The sequence below is a fragment of the Cervus elaphus genome, chromosome 6, assembly GCF_910594005.1.
Source record: "Cervus elaphus chromosome 6, mCerEla1.1, whole genome shotgun sequence".
Classification (NCBI taxonomy): domain Eukaryota; kingdom Metazoa; phylum Chordata; class Mammalia; order Artiodactyla; family Cervidae; genus Cervus; species Cervus elaphus.
Genome location: NC_057820.1, coordinates 23,660,577 through 23,674,655, shown reverse-complemented (window position 1 = coordinate 23,674,655; position 14,079 = coordinate 23,660,577). Strand labels below are relative to the sequence as shown.

Below are 14,079 nucleotides of genomic sequence, written 5' to 3'. Positions count from 1 at the left end.
TCCTTTACAGAAAAAATTTGCCAAACTTAAAATATAAATATATAAAACATAAGCATGGGGAGTTCTGGTTCCAAGTGAGCTGGTGTAATAATCACCTGACTCTGTGTCTCTCTCAGTGAGTACACCTATTATAAACCTTGGACAGAATGCCCGGAGCAGCAAGACTCTGAATAGTAAACAGTAGCAAGAGAATTAGGGAAGACCAAAATTTGAAATGCCACCAGACTGGGGGTGAGTTTTCCACTTTTCCATTTGTGTTGTCACATGGCTTGGTCTCAGCATAGTGTAGAACCAGGAAGTGGACATCAGTATGGACAGAGAGAGCCCCAGGAGGGCTCTTGAGAGAAGCCCTCAACCTCAGGCTTGGAGGTAAAGATTATGGCTCCTAACAGTGCTAGTGGGCACAGAGGAAGACATAGGTATCTAAAACTGAGGAAGGGGGTTGCCTTCCTTTCTTGTTGGAGGATCTATGGTGATAAGAGGTTGAGATGGGCAACCTGTTCTTATTTTCTCTGACTTCCTGCCCGTTGGCCCCCACTACCTGAACACTTGGAGAAAGTAAGAGGCAAAATGTAAATAAAACCTCAGCTTTCTGGGCAGAGTGCTGAAAAGTGCTGATTCCCCAGGGAATCAGAAAGTATTCATTTATCTACAAGAGAGGGGAACTTAGGAAATGAAATTAACTTAGGAGATGAAATTAATGGAAGTGACAGAGGAAAGAGTCAGAGAACTTGAAGATAGATCTTAAAAATTGTGCAGTCTGAAAAACAGAGATGAAAGATTGGGGAGGGGGAAAGAGCATCAAGGCCCTATGGGACGATAATAAAGATCTAACTTGCATATCGTTGGCATCTCACAAGGAAAGGAGGAAGTATTGTGCAGAAAATTACTTTTTAAAAAATGGCAAGATTACAGAGAAACTCTCATATATTGATGGTAGGAATACAAAATAGTACAGCCACTCTGGAAACAGTTTGATAGTAACTTGCAAAACTAAACATATATTTACTGTAAGGTCCACCAATTCCATTCCCATAGAGTTGAAACATTTATGGTGAAATCAAAACATAACATTCACAAAAATAGATATCCACAAAAATATTTGTAGGAACTGTATTGATAATTATCAAAAGATGGAAAAAATCCAGTTATCCTTCTATACGTGAATGGCTTTTAAAAAAAACCCTCCGATACATCTGTGTAATGGAATACTACTCAGTGATTTAAAAGAACATGTGAACGATCATAGACACAATAATTTAGGACATTTTCTCAAAAGGTTGCAGACTGTAACCTGATTGAAAGTAGTCTCAGAAAGTAACATACTGACACCAAAAGCACAGGCAACAAAAGAGATAAATTGAAAAAAGTAATCCCTTCTAGCTTGGGATGCTAGAACTGTACCATTTTATTCTGACCTTAACAGTTTGGGGTATTATCTTTTAATGATAAATAAAAAATCACTAGCCTGATTATTAAAATTTAAAACAAGTAAAAAAATAAAAAAATAAATAAATAAATAAAATAAAATAAAACAAGTAGAACTCACCCAGCTGCTTTACATAACGCAAATTCTGTGTTGCTGTAAAGAAAGAGACCAGCCTCTCTCCTCTGGAGCTGCGACAGAGTGAGGGTTGTGTTGTAAGTAGAGAATGAAAGTGGGACCCATTGAACTAGCATGCAGTTGTGCATAATCATTAGAGATCATTTTTAAATTATTTATGCAAATACATGTGAAACTGAATCCAGATGTGAAATAAAAATATTTAGTTATGAAAAAGAAAAAAAAAGAAAGATAAATTGTATTTTATCAAATACATAAGACTTTTGTGCATCAAAGGATACTATTGACAGAATGAGATGGCAGCCCACTGAATGGCAGAAAATATCTGCAAACTATGTGTGTGTGTGTGTGTGTGTGTGTGTGTATCTGATAAGAAGCATAGCTAAAATATAAAGTACTCTTATACCTCAATAATAAAAAGACAAAATTAGCAAAGGATTTGAATACATGGGTTGGGAAGATGCCCTGGAGAAGGGAATGGTTACCCACTGAAGTATTCTTACCTGGAGAATTCCATGGAGAGAGGAGCCTGGCAGGCTACATACAGTCCTTGGGGTTGCAAAGAGTTGGACACGACTGAGCGACTAACACTTTCACTTTTTTCACTTCTCCAAATAAGATGCACAAATGGCCAATAAACACATGAAAAGATACTCAGTATCATTAGCATCAAGAAAATGCAAATTAAAATCAAAAGAAGATACTGCGTTATGCCTGTTGAAATGGCTGTTATCAGAAAAGCAGAGATTAGTGTTGGTGAGAATATGGAGAAGTTGGAAGCCTGGTGCAGTGCTGGTGGGGATGTGAAGTGGTGTAGGTGCTGTGGAAGATGGTATAGTGGTTCCTCAAAAAATTAAACATACTTACCGTAAAATCCATCAGTTCCACTTATAGATATATACCTCAGAGAACTGAAAGCAGGGACATAGATCGATATATGTATATTCATATCAGCATGGTTCACAAGTGTCTATCAAAGGATGGATGGATGAACAGAATGTGTATGTACATACAATAGAATTTTATTCAGCCTTAAAAAGGGAGAAAATGCTGATATTTGCTACAACATGTAGCAAATGAAACTTGGAGACATTGTGCTAAATGAAATAAGCCAGTCGCAAAAGGACAAATATTATGTGATTTCAAATATTATATGAGCTGCTTAGAGCAGTTACATTCATAGAGATAGAAAACAGAATTGTGGTTGTCAGGGGCTTGGGGCTGAAGGGAGTTGAAAGTTAGTGTTATTTGATACAGAGTTTTAGATGCAGAAGATAGAACAAGTGCTGGAGGTAAGATGGTGGCCAGAGCCCTACAATGAGTGAAGGTGCTTAATGCCCCTGAACCGTACACTTGAAAAGGGTTAAAATGGTAAATTTTATGTATATTTTACCAGTTTTTTAAATTTTGGAGGAAAGAAAGGTAACATGTTATTCCATCCGTATGATCTTTTAGAAAAAACGAAGCCATCGTGACAAGTCACTAGGTTGCCAGGAATCAGGAATGGCTAAGGGAGGTCACATGAGGGAGGGTTTTTGGTTCTGTGATGGTGGTTGCTCAAATGTTTGCATGAGTTAAAATTGATAGAACTATACACCCTGAAAAGCTCAATTTTACTGCCTTTCAGTTAAAAAATATAATTATCAATATATATAAGCCTGTTAGGACCCTTGCGAGGGGGTTAGGGGGGGCGGGGGGCAGGGGCCATGATGTCCCTCAGTACCAGCAGTGGGAATGGATTTTGTTTTGTTTCAGGGAAGCATAAAGACATAAAGTATGCCTTGTCTTTTTTTTTTCAGCATTGTAAAGACTGGTTTTATAATTTAAAATGCTAAGCTTAAGCTAGTGGTTTTTTTTTCGGAATTAACAGGTGATAGCATGTATATAATATTTGAAAGATAACAAATAGCATAAATAAGATTATAACATTTTAAAATTGCAATTGGTAACATTTTAGTACTGTTTAATGCTGTTCATTATTGTTCTTTCTTTATGCATGTATTTTGTGTGTATGTGTTTGTAGCAGAACAGAAACCTTATTCGTGTCATCAGGCATGTCATCAGGGCTCTAGGAAAAGGGAGGAAACTTGCAAGGCACTATGTGTTTATTTCTTGTTTATGTAATTACTGTTATACTATATGTTGAATTTTCTTTTCTCTTTTCCTTAAATAGTGTATCTTGAATATTTTCAAAAATTATTAAAATTCTTGCAGAGCATTATTTTCATAGTAGTATCTTGTGGATGTATCATAATTTATTCAATCTCAGTCCTTTTGGGCCGTTTAGGTTGTTTCCAGCATCACTTGTTTGTTTATTTGGGTGTGCTGGGTCTTACTAATATTATAGTTACCACACACAGCATCTTCACTGCAGCATATGGAATCTGTTGTCGCAGTTGGCTTCTCTCCAGTTGTGGCGTGGGCTCAGTAGTTGTGGCACGTGGGCCTAGTTGCCCCACAGCGGTGGGATCTTAATTCTCTGACCAGGCATCTAACCCGTGTCCCCTTCATTGGAAGGTGGATTCTTAACCACTGGAGCACCAGAGAAGTCCTAGGTGTCACTCATTATTATAACCGTCATTCCTATGAACGTATATTCACAGTTCTCGTGTGCACAGAATATGTCTGTGTGTAAATGTACAGCCCTATTGAAAAGTCTGAATTTAGTGAAGTACAAACATGAAATAGTCTTCTCCACTCCCTGATTCCAAGTGTACCATGCACAGTTTCTCTTCTCTCTTATGCACAGGCATGTGAGGCATAATTCTAGTGATCTAATTCAGAAATTAAAAGTGCAGTGAGATCCAGTTCAAAACTCTGACCTCATATCCAAAGATTTTCCTTGTTCAAGTTGGAACCAGGCTTTATGGCTTGTGATCTGAAGCGGGGAGGGCTTATTAAAATTTCATTCACACCTTCTTCCGCTCTAGACTGTAGAGTGTGGCAGTGACTTAATTCAGTTGTAAATGCCTTGCTCCACTACAGGTTCCAGGCATAACTCCTCTGGGGTAAAGGCTTAACAAAGGGAGTAGAAGCAACTGCCCTGCCTTACCTGCTTGTGCTTGTCATCCCACTTTGGGTTGTTGCTGCTCCTCTGACCAGCTCTTACTGATTTGATGTCCTTCAAGCATATGTTCAACCACCAGTACCCTCTTCTGGCAGTGCCCCCAGTCTGCACAGGAGCTTCTTGGAGCCTTGCCTCTTGGCCTGCTTCTACTTTGCATGGTTGTTGATTATGGAGAGAATATTATGACCTTAATTGTTGGTATCTTTCTTTAGAATATAGAGTGTGGGTGCCAGCACGCGTGCTAAGTCATGTTTGACTCTTGGTGACCCCATGAACTGTACCCCACCAGGCTCCTCCGTCCGTGGGATTCTCCAGGCAATAATACTGGAGTGTGTTGCCATGCCCTCCTCTAGGAGATCTTCCCTACCGAGGGATCAAACGTGCATCTCTTGTGTCTTCTGCATTGGCAGATGGGTTCTTTACCACTAGTGCCACCTGGGAAGGCCAAGAATATAGGGCATTAAATGCCTTTTTTGCTTTCAGATGTAGACTCTGGTCATCAGTCCTGAACAAACTTCCAGAAAGGCCCCATGCAACATCTTGTTTCAAGTGCATATGTAAAATTTGCGGCAGTTGTCAGAACAGTTGCTGAGCATTTTTCCTACTTTTATTTTAAATGGCAATTCAATTCTTAGCTTGAAAAAACATTTTTCTGCCTCATCTGCATAAGTAGATGCACTGTAGGATACATTGAAAGTCTATCAGCACCCAACAAAGCTTTCTGTTAAACACACAAAACAAAAATCATTTCTGTTGTAGTGAAAGTGAATGGTTTCTTTTAGAGCCACTCACTTTCTCAGGCATCCTTTGGTCTGTCTTCCTCACCAGGGGTCTGCAAACTGTGGCCTATGGGACCCTCCCAGCTCCCCAGCTGTTTTTGTCAGTTAAACTTTCTTGGAACACAGCTGTGGTCATCGTTCATGTATTGTATAGGATGACTTTTGCACCACAACAGCAGAATTGAGTATTTGTGACAGCCCATTTGGCCTGCAAAGCCCCAAATATTTTCTCTCTGACCAGTTATAGAGAAAAGTTTGCCAGCTCCTGTTATACACCCTTCCTCTAAAATTCTTTCTAAAACATAGCTGAGAAATACCAGTTGTTTACTTATAAACATTAAGTAGCTTCTCATGGTTGACAGAATATAGCCTAAAATCTTTAGGGCTTCCCAGGTGGTGCTAGTGGTAAAGAACCCACCTGCCAATGCAAGAGGTATAAGAGATGCAGGTTCGATCCCTGGGTCTGGAAGATCCCCTGGAGGAGGGAGGGCAAGGCAACCCACTCCAGTATTCTTGCCTGAAGAATCCCATGGACGGAGGAGCCTGGTGGGCTACAGTCCATGGGGTTGCAAAGAGTTGGACACAAGGGAGGCAACTTAGGACGCATGCATTCTAAAATCTTTAGCTATAGATTCGAATCTTTTTATAGTGTAGTCTCAAATCACTATGCCAAGTTCAAATTCAGGATTTCCTGTTATTTTCAGTGATGTAACTTGATGTCTGATGTTGCAAATTGGTACCTTACTGGCTGAGTTTGGCTCCCAGGCTTGTTTGTTTTATTGATTCAGCATTTAAAAACTAGATGATATCACCCAGAAATCCAGATTCCTTGTTGTTCTTGATGAGTTAAGAGTTCTGATAAACTGGCCCCAGAGACCTCAGTGTAACACTCTGTCAGCACTGAGTGGCCACTGCTGCCTCCCTGTGGGGCGGTGCTGTCCACCTCTGCACAGCCGTGTCCTGCAGGTCACACGCACGTACACTCAAACCCAGTCCCCTCCAGTCGTTCATGTTACCAGCTCTGGCAGCTGGAGTCATTTGAGTTTGCAACCAAGCCTGGGCCTAGGTACGGTGAGCTGCCTCCTGGTCACCCAAAGCTCCTGTTCTTACAGTACCATGTGCTCCTCCCTCTGCCTGGGAGATCCTCTTTGTCTTCAGAACTCTTCATCCTTTAAGCCTCCATTTAAATATCACCTTTGTGAGGCCTTCCCTGTCACACTCACTTCTCCTGTACCCTTGTGGCACTTTGTTCATTTAGTTTGAGTGGCACCTGTCATGTTGTATTTTAGTGACCACATGGTAAGCTCCTTGATCGTAAGATTCGTGTCTTCCTCATCTTTCTGTTCCTAGGCCCCAGTCAAAGCTCAACAAAGAGTGAAGGCCAAGTGAGTGTTGCCAGATTGCGTGCTGTGAACAGCTAAAAGCTGTAGAAAAGGATTCATTAGGCAGAAAGAAAAATTTGCATTTTTCCCACTTAAATGCATATTCTTTTTCTTTCAGTTTTCACTTAGTTTCCTCTTTTTCTTTCCTTAGTTTATAACAAGTCATTTGTGTTTTCCAGAGAATTGATACTTCAGTTTTCATAAGGATTACCATCACTTTCTAGCTGTGCCCAGGGTCACAAGCTAGTAAGCAGTGGAAGTTTCAGAGTTGACATTTCTCTGACTTTAGAGCTTATGCACATAGCTGCTGGACCACTCTTTATCATCTGGGTGCTTTTGAATAAGTTGCCAAGTTTTCTGAGTCTCAGTTTCTGATTGTAAAAGGAAAAGGATAACGGGACCCATCTTTAGGATATTTGGGAGAAATAAGAGAATGTTTAAGTGCCTAGAAGAGAGTTGGCTTAGAGTAAGCACCCAGTAAATAGAGCTGCTCTATTCTTACTACTTCTACTATCTCCCCTGCCACTGCCACTACTATTGCTGCTATCACTTCCCTTGATGTTGTGTAGGAAATACAGACCATCTTCCTTTTCTTGGTTTAAACCTTCAGGAGTCAAGGGAATTAGGAGTGTTGGCCCACTTGCAGAAACCACTGCCAGGCTACCCTGTATATGATCCTAGATCATTGCACTTGGAAGAGATTTTGAAGGTCAGGTGTTCTAACAAGTGCTTATTCAAAGCAGCAGTTCTCTCTGCAGTTTCCAGTTAGAGATGATCAGTCATCTAGAGGCTGTTGGAACATTTACAGTGACAGAAGCAGGCCACTTTAGGAGGAACACAGGAGTGTTTAAAAATTGTGCACACATACTTTGCTTTTCTTTTTTAGTTCTGTCCCCGGTAAAATGTAGACCATTAAGTTGAATCCTTTTTCCTTACTCTTGTCCTTAGTCCTTCAAAGTGTTTGAGCTGACTTCCAACATGGTGGTTCTCCAGGTGTGGCCCAAGGATTCCTTTTAACTGAGACCCTTTCCTCAGGAGCTTTTCTTCTCCCATCCTCTTTCTCTTAATCAAAGAATCCTTGAAGACCCTAAAAACATGAGCTAAAATTTTTGTGTGCCTGAGTACTTTATTCTGGAGCAAGATTTGATAACCAAAAAAAGTTTAAGAATCACAGCCTCAGACAGTCTCGTGACTACAGTTTGTCCTGCGTGTATCTGTATCTCAAAGGGACGAAAAGTGGTTAAGAATCACAGTTTTTTAGTTCTCCCATAATGGTAGAAAGTGATTGAAAGCAAAAGCTACGAATTGCACAGAAAGAGGAAAATCTGAGCATCAAAGAGATACAGTTTGCCTATATCCACTGAGCCACCATGCCGACATCTTTGGGAAGTTGACTGTCTAGTGTGACTAGAAGATGAGTGCATGCTCAGTTGTGTTCGACTCTTTGCGACCTCACGGGCTGTGTAGCCTGCCAGGCTCCTCTGTCCATGGGATTCTCCAGGCAAGAATACTGGAGTGGGTTGCCATTTCCTCCTCTAGGAGATCTTCCCCACCCAGGGATCAACCTGCGTCTCCTGTGTCTCCTGCACTGCAGACGGATTCTTTACTCACTGAGCCACCTAGAAAGCCTTTAGTGTGCTTAGCGACTTATTTCTGATATAATAAGGATGAAAGCAGAAGGGAGGATTCAGTAAATCAGTCCTTTCTTAAAAACATTAGTGGAGGCTTCCCTGATAGCTCAGTGGTCAAGAATCCACCTACCAGTGTAGGAGACCCAGGTTCAGGTCCTGATCCAGGAAGATCTCACATGCCATGGAGCAGCTAAGCCCATGTGCCGCAACTATTGAGTCTCTGCTCTGGAGCCTGGGACCTGCAACTACGGAGCCCACGTGCCACGACTGCTGAAGCCCACACACCCTAGAGCGTGTGTTCTGCAACAAGAGAAGTCAGTGCGATGAGAAGCCTGTGCACCGCAATAAAGAGTAGCCCCCACTTGCCACAACTGGAGAAAACCCCACACAGCAGCAAAGACCCAGCAAGCACAGCCAATAAATAAATAATTTTTTAAAATGCTTGTGTGCATACATGTGTTTTTGTAGCTCTCGTCATCTGTAGTAGCCAATTATATGATCACAGTTATGCTCATAAGAAGGCAATGGCAACCCACTCCAGTACTCTTGCCTGGAAAATCCCATGGACGGAGGAGCCTGGTGGGCTGCAGTCTATGGGGTCGCTAAGAGTCAGACACGACTGAGCAACTTCACTTTCACTTTTCACTTTCATGCATTGGAGAAGGAAATGGCAACCCACTCCAGTGTTCTTGCCTGGAGAATCCCAGGGACGGGGGAGCCTGGTGGGCTGCCATCTGTGGGGTCGCACAGAGTCGGACATGACTGAAGTGACTTAGCAGCAGCAGCATGCTCATAAAACATACAACTTTTTCATAATTTTATACAATATCTAAAATAAAAAGTAAAGTGAGGTGTGTGACTGAATTTATTTTAAGATTTAGTAGAGGACATAGTACTAATGATTAGAGGTGCTAAATTTTGGACAAAAGTGTAAGCTGTATTTTAAAACAGTTAATGTATTTTAAGATTTCATGAAATTATTGAGGGCATCTGTTTTGCATTTCTGGAGCCTATGTTGTTAGTTTACAGTAGAAATGGCGGTATAAGGCTGTAGAAAGTATAGTCACAAACATCTGAGTGTAGTATACAACGTCCAGCAGTCTAGCTTGTAACGGTTAAGGAAGGTATATTGGACCTTTTGCTTTTTCTTGTGTCTGTTACTTTCCCAAATTTAAGGTAGGTATAGGTCTTTGTGGGCTTCCCTGGTTGCTCAGTGGTAAAGAATCCGCCTGCTAAGCAGGAGATGCGAGTTTGATCCCTGAGTCAGGAAGATCCCTGGGAGAAGGAAATGGCAACCCATTCCAGTATCCTTGCCTGGGAAATCCCATGGACAGAGGAGCCTGGCAGGCTGCAGTCCATGGGAAACGACCTGGTGGCTAAAGAACAACAATAGATCTTTACAAAGAGTTAAAGGAGCTCCTCTGAGTGGTGTTGGTTACTTCAGTTGGTAATAGAAAGAAGGGCCTTCTGAGGTAAAGTGGAGAATTGAGAGGAATGAAAGGACACATGTTGATACTCTACATGTTTTGTTTTCTTTTTTCTGCCATAGCAAATGTAAGGTACCCTGTCTGTCAGTGAACTACTTACTTTGATGGAATTTAATGTCTGTAAGGTCCATGGATTTAATAAGGAGAATTAAGCATAGCTTGATTTTCCTTTTTTTCCCCTCTCAAAACTCCCACTTATGGATTGGCATAAAGTGAAAATTCCTCCAGTAATGTCCAGACCTTCTCATTTAGGGTTTGATGCTGTATCATGCCCAAGTGGGTGTTGAACAAATGTTGTCTGATGATGATGCGAATGATTTTTTTTTTCAGGAGGAATTCTTTTTATGCTTATGTACCACATTTCTCACAGTGGTCTCAAGAGTCATTGAGAAACAGAATTCTTTGATCTTAAATTCTTACTGTGTAATTTTTACCAGTTACACTATTACAAGTTTTACATGTATTTTAAAAACTGGATTCATTTGACAAAGTGCAAAATCCTTTAAACATAGGACTGTAACAGAATTGATTTTTAGTGGCATATTTAAGAGAATAACATGAGTTGAATTTTGAATGATAAACTCAAGGACTTTCCAGAGATTCATGCTGGGTTAGGTGTTTTATGAATAGGGCTCATTCACTATTTAGGACTTACTGTAGCTTTTGCTAAGTAGGAAGATAATTGTTATTGCAGTTAAAGAGTGTTAGCATAGCATCTTGGAAATGTCTCTGTGTGATATATGTGTTATCTGAATGTGTGTAGTCAAGGAATTTCATTTTGGACTTTGAAAGCATTAACTTCTAAATATTTTCTTAAGTTTCTTTTAAAAAATAAATTAACAACTTTAAGAAAAAAATATCACTGATGCCTGGGGTGGAGAAGTGGCGGGTAGGGATGGTATATTCTACCCCACAATATGCTTTGGGGAAATTTCTTGGAATTCAAGGAATCACAGGTGGGAACCACTTCAAAATAACTTAGCTGTAATATGCTCTGAAAGGTAATTAAGTCTTGCATGTAGAGACATGTAAATGTAGCATTCTTAAAAAAGGGCTGTAGAAGTTTTTTCTTTCACAGCAGAGTCCCTTAGTAGATAATTTGCACTAGTTGAATATTTGAAAACACTGTCTGGAATAACTACTGATACAGTTACCAAAAATTGTGTTACTGTCTTCCTTTTACATCATTAATGTTAAGTGTCCTTTTCTTTCAGCTGGATATGCCAGGTGACCAGATAGCTGCCAATCTTCAGGCCGTTATCAATGAAGTTTGTAGGCAAAGACCACTGAATTTGGGTAAGTGGTTCACTGGGGTCAGACTTCCCTATAATCCTGTGATGCTTTAAAAATGTAAAATATTAAGAAAACAGTCCAGTTAATATGCAACTACAGTAATGTGATATTTCCAGGGGTTAAAGAAATAAAATTGAATTCACCAAAGTATTCCTGATCCTTTTGAACAAGTTGTAGTTGTCTAGAGAGGAAACCTCTTTAACAGTAGCAAGGAATACACTGTGAAGCCCTGATAAATTCCCACATTATTTCTATCATTAAATGTAATAAAATTTGAAAGAAAAATGTACCAGATTGCTTTAAACTTAAAATAGTGTTCAAGTAGAAACTAAAATCATTTGTGAGATAGATCATATTTTGAAGCCAGACCATTCACTTTGTCACTGGTACTCGCAGTTGGCTTTCTTTATCTTATCTATTTTGGAAAAGAGACCAAGTTTTAGTCATGTCAGAAGAGTCACATTTTATAAATGGAGTGATTCATGGAGAACAGTGAAACTGATGTAGCAGGTGTGTCATAAGCTAGGAACATGTATAGTTCCTGCTGTATCACTTGTCATTCACAAAAATGTGTTCTCTTGTGGCTGACTGAAACCAAACAAGAGTCCATTACCCTCAACTGATTCATAACTTAACAGACTTCCCATTATAGGAATCTGTCACATTTTGTTTTATAAACCAAATTATAATTAAAATACAATCTTAGGCTATATTTAACCTTCTTTGGGAGTTAAACACACTGGTGAATAAATACCTCATATGTTAATTCTGTTCTGCTAAGTATGACCATAATACTTAGTAATTGTATGTGTATAGATTCTTCTATTTCTTGGAGAACTTTGATTTCAGTTTAAAAACCTCTGAGCCTATAGCAGGAATAGAATGATGAGTGTGTGTGTGTGTGTGTGTGTGTGTGTTAGTCACTCAGTCGTGTCTGACTCTTTGTGATCCCGTGGCCTGAAGCCCACCAGGCTCTTCTGTCCATGGAATTCTCCAGGTACTGGAGTGGGTTGCCATTCCTCTCTCCAGGGAATCTTCCCAACCCAGGGATAGAACCGGGTCTTCTGCATTGCAGGCAGATTCTTTACCACTGAGCCACCAGGGAAGCCCTAGAGTGATGAATAGTAAATCTTTAAAAGCAATGTAGTTATCTTCTCTTTGCCATTTTAAATGAAGTCCCTTCACATTATCTTTATGAAAGCTTCTTTAATTTTTAGGGAATTTGACTAAAAAATGTTTGGTAATACAAAGGTAGCATATGTGCTGACTGTTTTAAATAAATATTTAGAATCTTGCCATCTAAGGTAAATATCACCACCTGCTCCCTTTACTGTTGTCTTTGCAATAAAATAAATTCTAGGTGATCACCTTCTGGAAGAGAGATGAATCATTAGTGAATATGTGTGATTTCATTGATAAATGTCTAGTAAACACTGGTACAATTAGTTTGCCTTCTTCTCTAGAAATGAAACAATCTTCCCTTTGTTATAATTTAAAATAATAGTTCAGTAATATCAGTGCTTTTCAAATGAGAATATAACACGAATCCTATAAGCTTTCTTGTTGTATATTTGTATTTGCTCATTAGGTATTTGGAATAAAATGAGAATTGGTTCTTGTCTCTGTTTGCAGGACCTTTTGTGGTACGTGCTTTCCTTCGAAGCTCAACAAGTGAAGGTTTGTTACTAAAGATCGAGCCATTGTTGCCTAAAGAAGCAGAAACCAAAGAAAGTGACAAAAAAGCTGCCTAAATGTGTTGATTGTGAAATTATTCTCACTGGTTCAAGAAGCAACAGCGAAAATTATAAAACTGTTTTTTAAGTTTGGTGTCTTATTATTGATCATCATACTTGAAAGTAAGTTTTAACACTGGAAAATTTTAGAACACTTTCAAAAATAAGAAAATAAAATTTGCTATGTGTCTGAACCTACCTTTTAGATCCTATTATATTTTCTTCCTAAGAATTCAGATTCTGCATGCTGGTAAATTATAGCAGCAATTTCTAGCTTAATAACCGTCCCTTGAGAGCTGTATATGAGAGAAAAGTAAGGTCCTCAATTCCCACAAGACACAAAATGAAAGAATTGTGGGCTCTATCCCAAGTATGACTCTTCTGAAGAAAAATTATGAACAGTCTTCATTCTGAAAACTTTTGAATGTCTTTTGTGATAGCATGAATATAGAAAATGACTAAGCCATTAAAACAGATGGATGGGATTTTTTTTCCTCTTAGGAATCAATTTATAGTATTTGTATTTTTGTAATAATGCTGTATATTTTAATGGTGCTTTGCAGTATGTAAGGCACAGCGTATATAGTGTTTTTACATATTTACTTTGCTTCATTTGATCCGCAAGTCCTCTGCTTAATAGCAAGTTGTCCATGTTTGTTGAATGAATATACCATGAGGTAGATAAAGCAACTCAATTCATGGATGAAGAATCAGGCTAGGAAGTTCAGCTACCAATTTGCAAACTGTTGTTGGTCCTTAAATGTTTACTGGTACGTGATGAAACAAAAAATTAAGGATAATTTTGTCATGCAGTTGCCAACTGTCCTTTCTTGGAAATGATTGATTTCCTTTACTCTGAGACTGTCTTCCACTTTTTTAGGGGATGTTTAAGGGCTTTTTCTTGTATGAAATTATATGCCATTCCTTTCTCCAGGGGAATCTTCCCAACCCAGGGATTGAACCTGGGTCTCCTGCATTGCCAGCAGATTCTTTACCGTCTCAGCCACAAGGGAAACCCTATGAAATGACAGTCCTGATAAATTTGTTGGTGTGTTTTAATAACACTCAACTTTGTAAAGAATGATTTGACGGCTCCATGTAGGTCTCCCAAATTGTTTTTGAAATTTTAGTTGTCTGAGGCAT

The 14,079-nt window shown here is 39.4% G+C and overlaps 1 protein-coding gene across 1 annotated transcript in view; it reads left to right on the top strand.

Annotated features, from left to right (window-relative positions):
* Positions 1–13,134, top strand: part of MRPL1 (mitochondrial ribosomal protein L1) — a 66,219-nt gene extending 53,085 nt beyond the window's left edge. Inside the window, exons 8-9 of the mRNA XM_043906395.1 lie at positions 11,125–11,206; positions 12,836–13,134. Of these exons, the coding sequence (XP_043762330.1) occupies positions 11,125–11,206; positions 12,836–12,954 (201 nt within the window). The 3' untranslated portion in view covers positions 12,955–13,134. The remainder of the gene's footprint in view (positions 1–11,124; positions 11,207–12,835) is intronic.
* Positions 13,135–14,079: the final 945 nt, after the last annotated feature.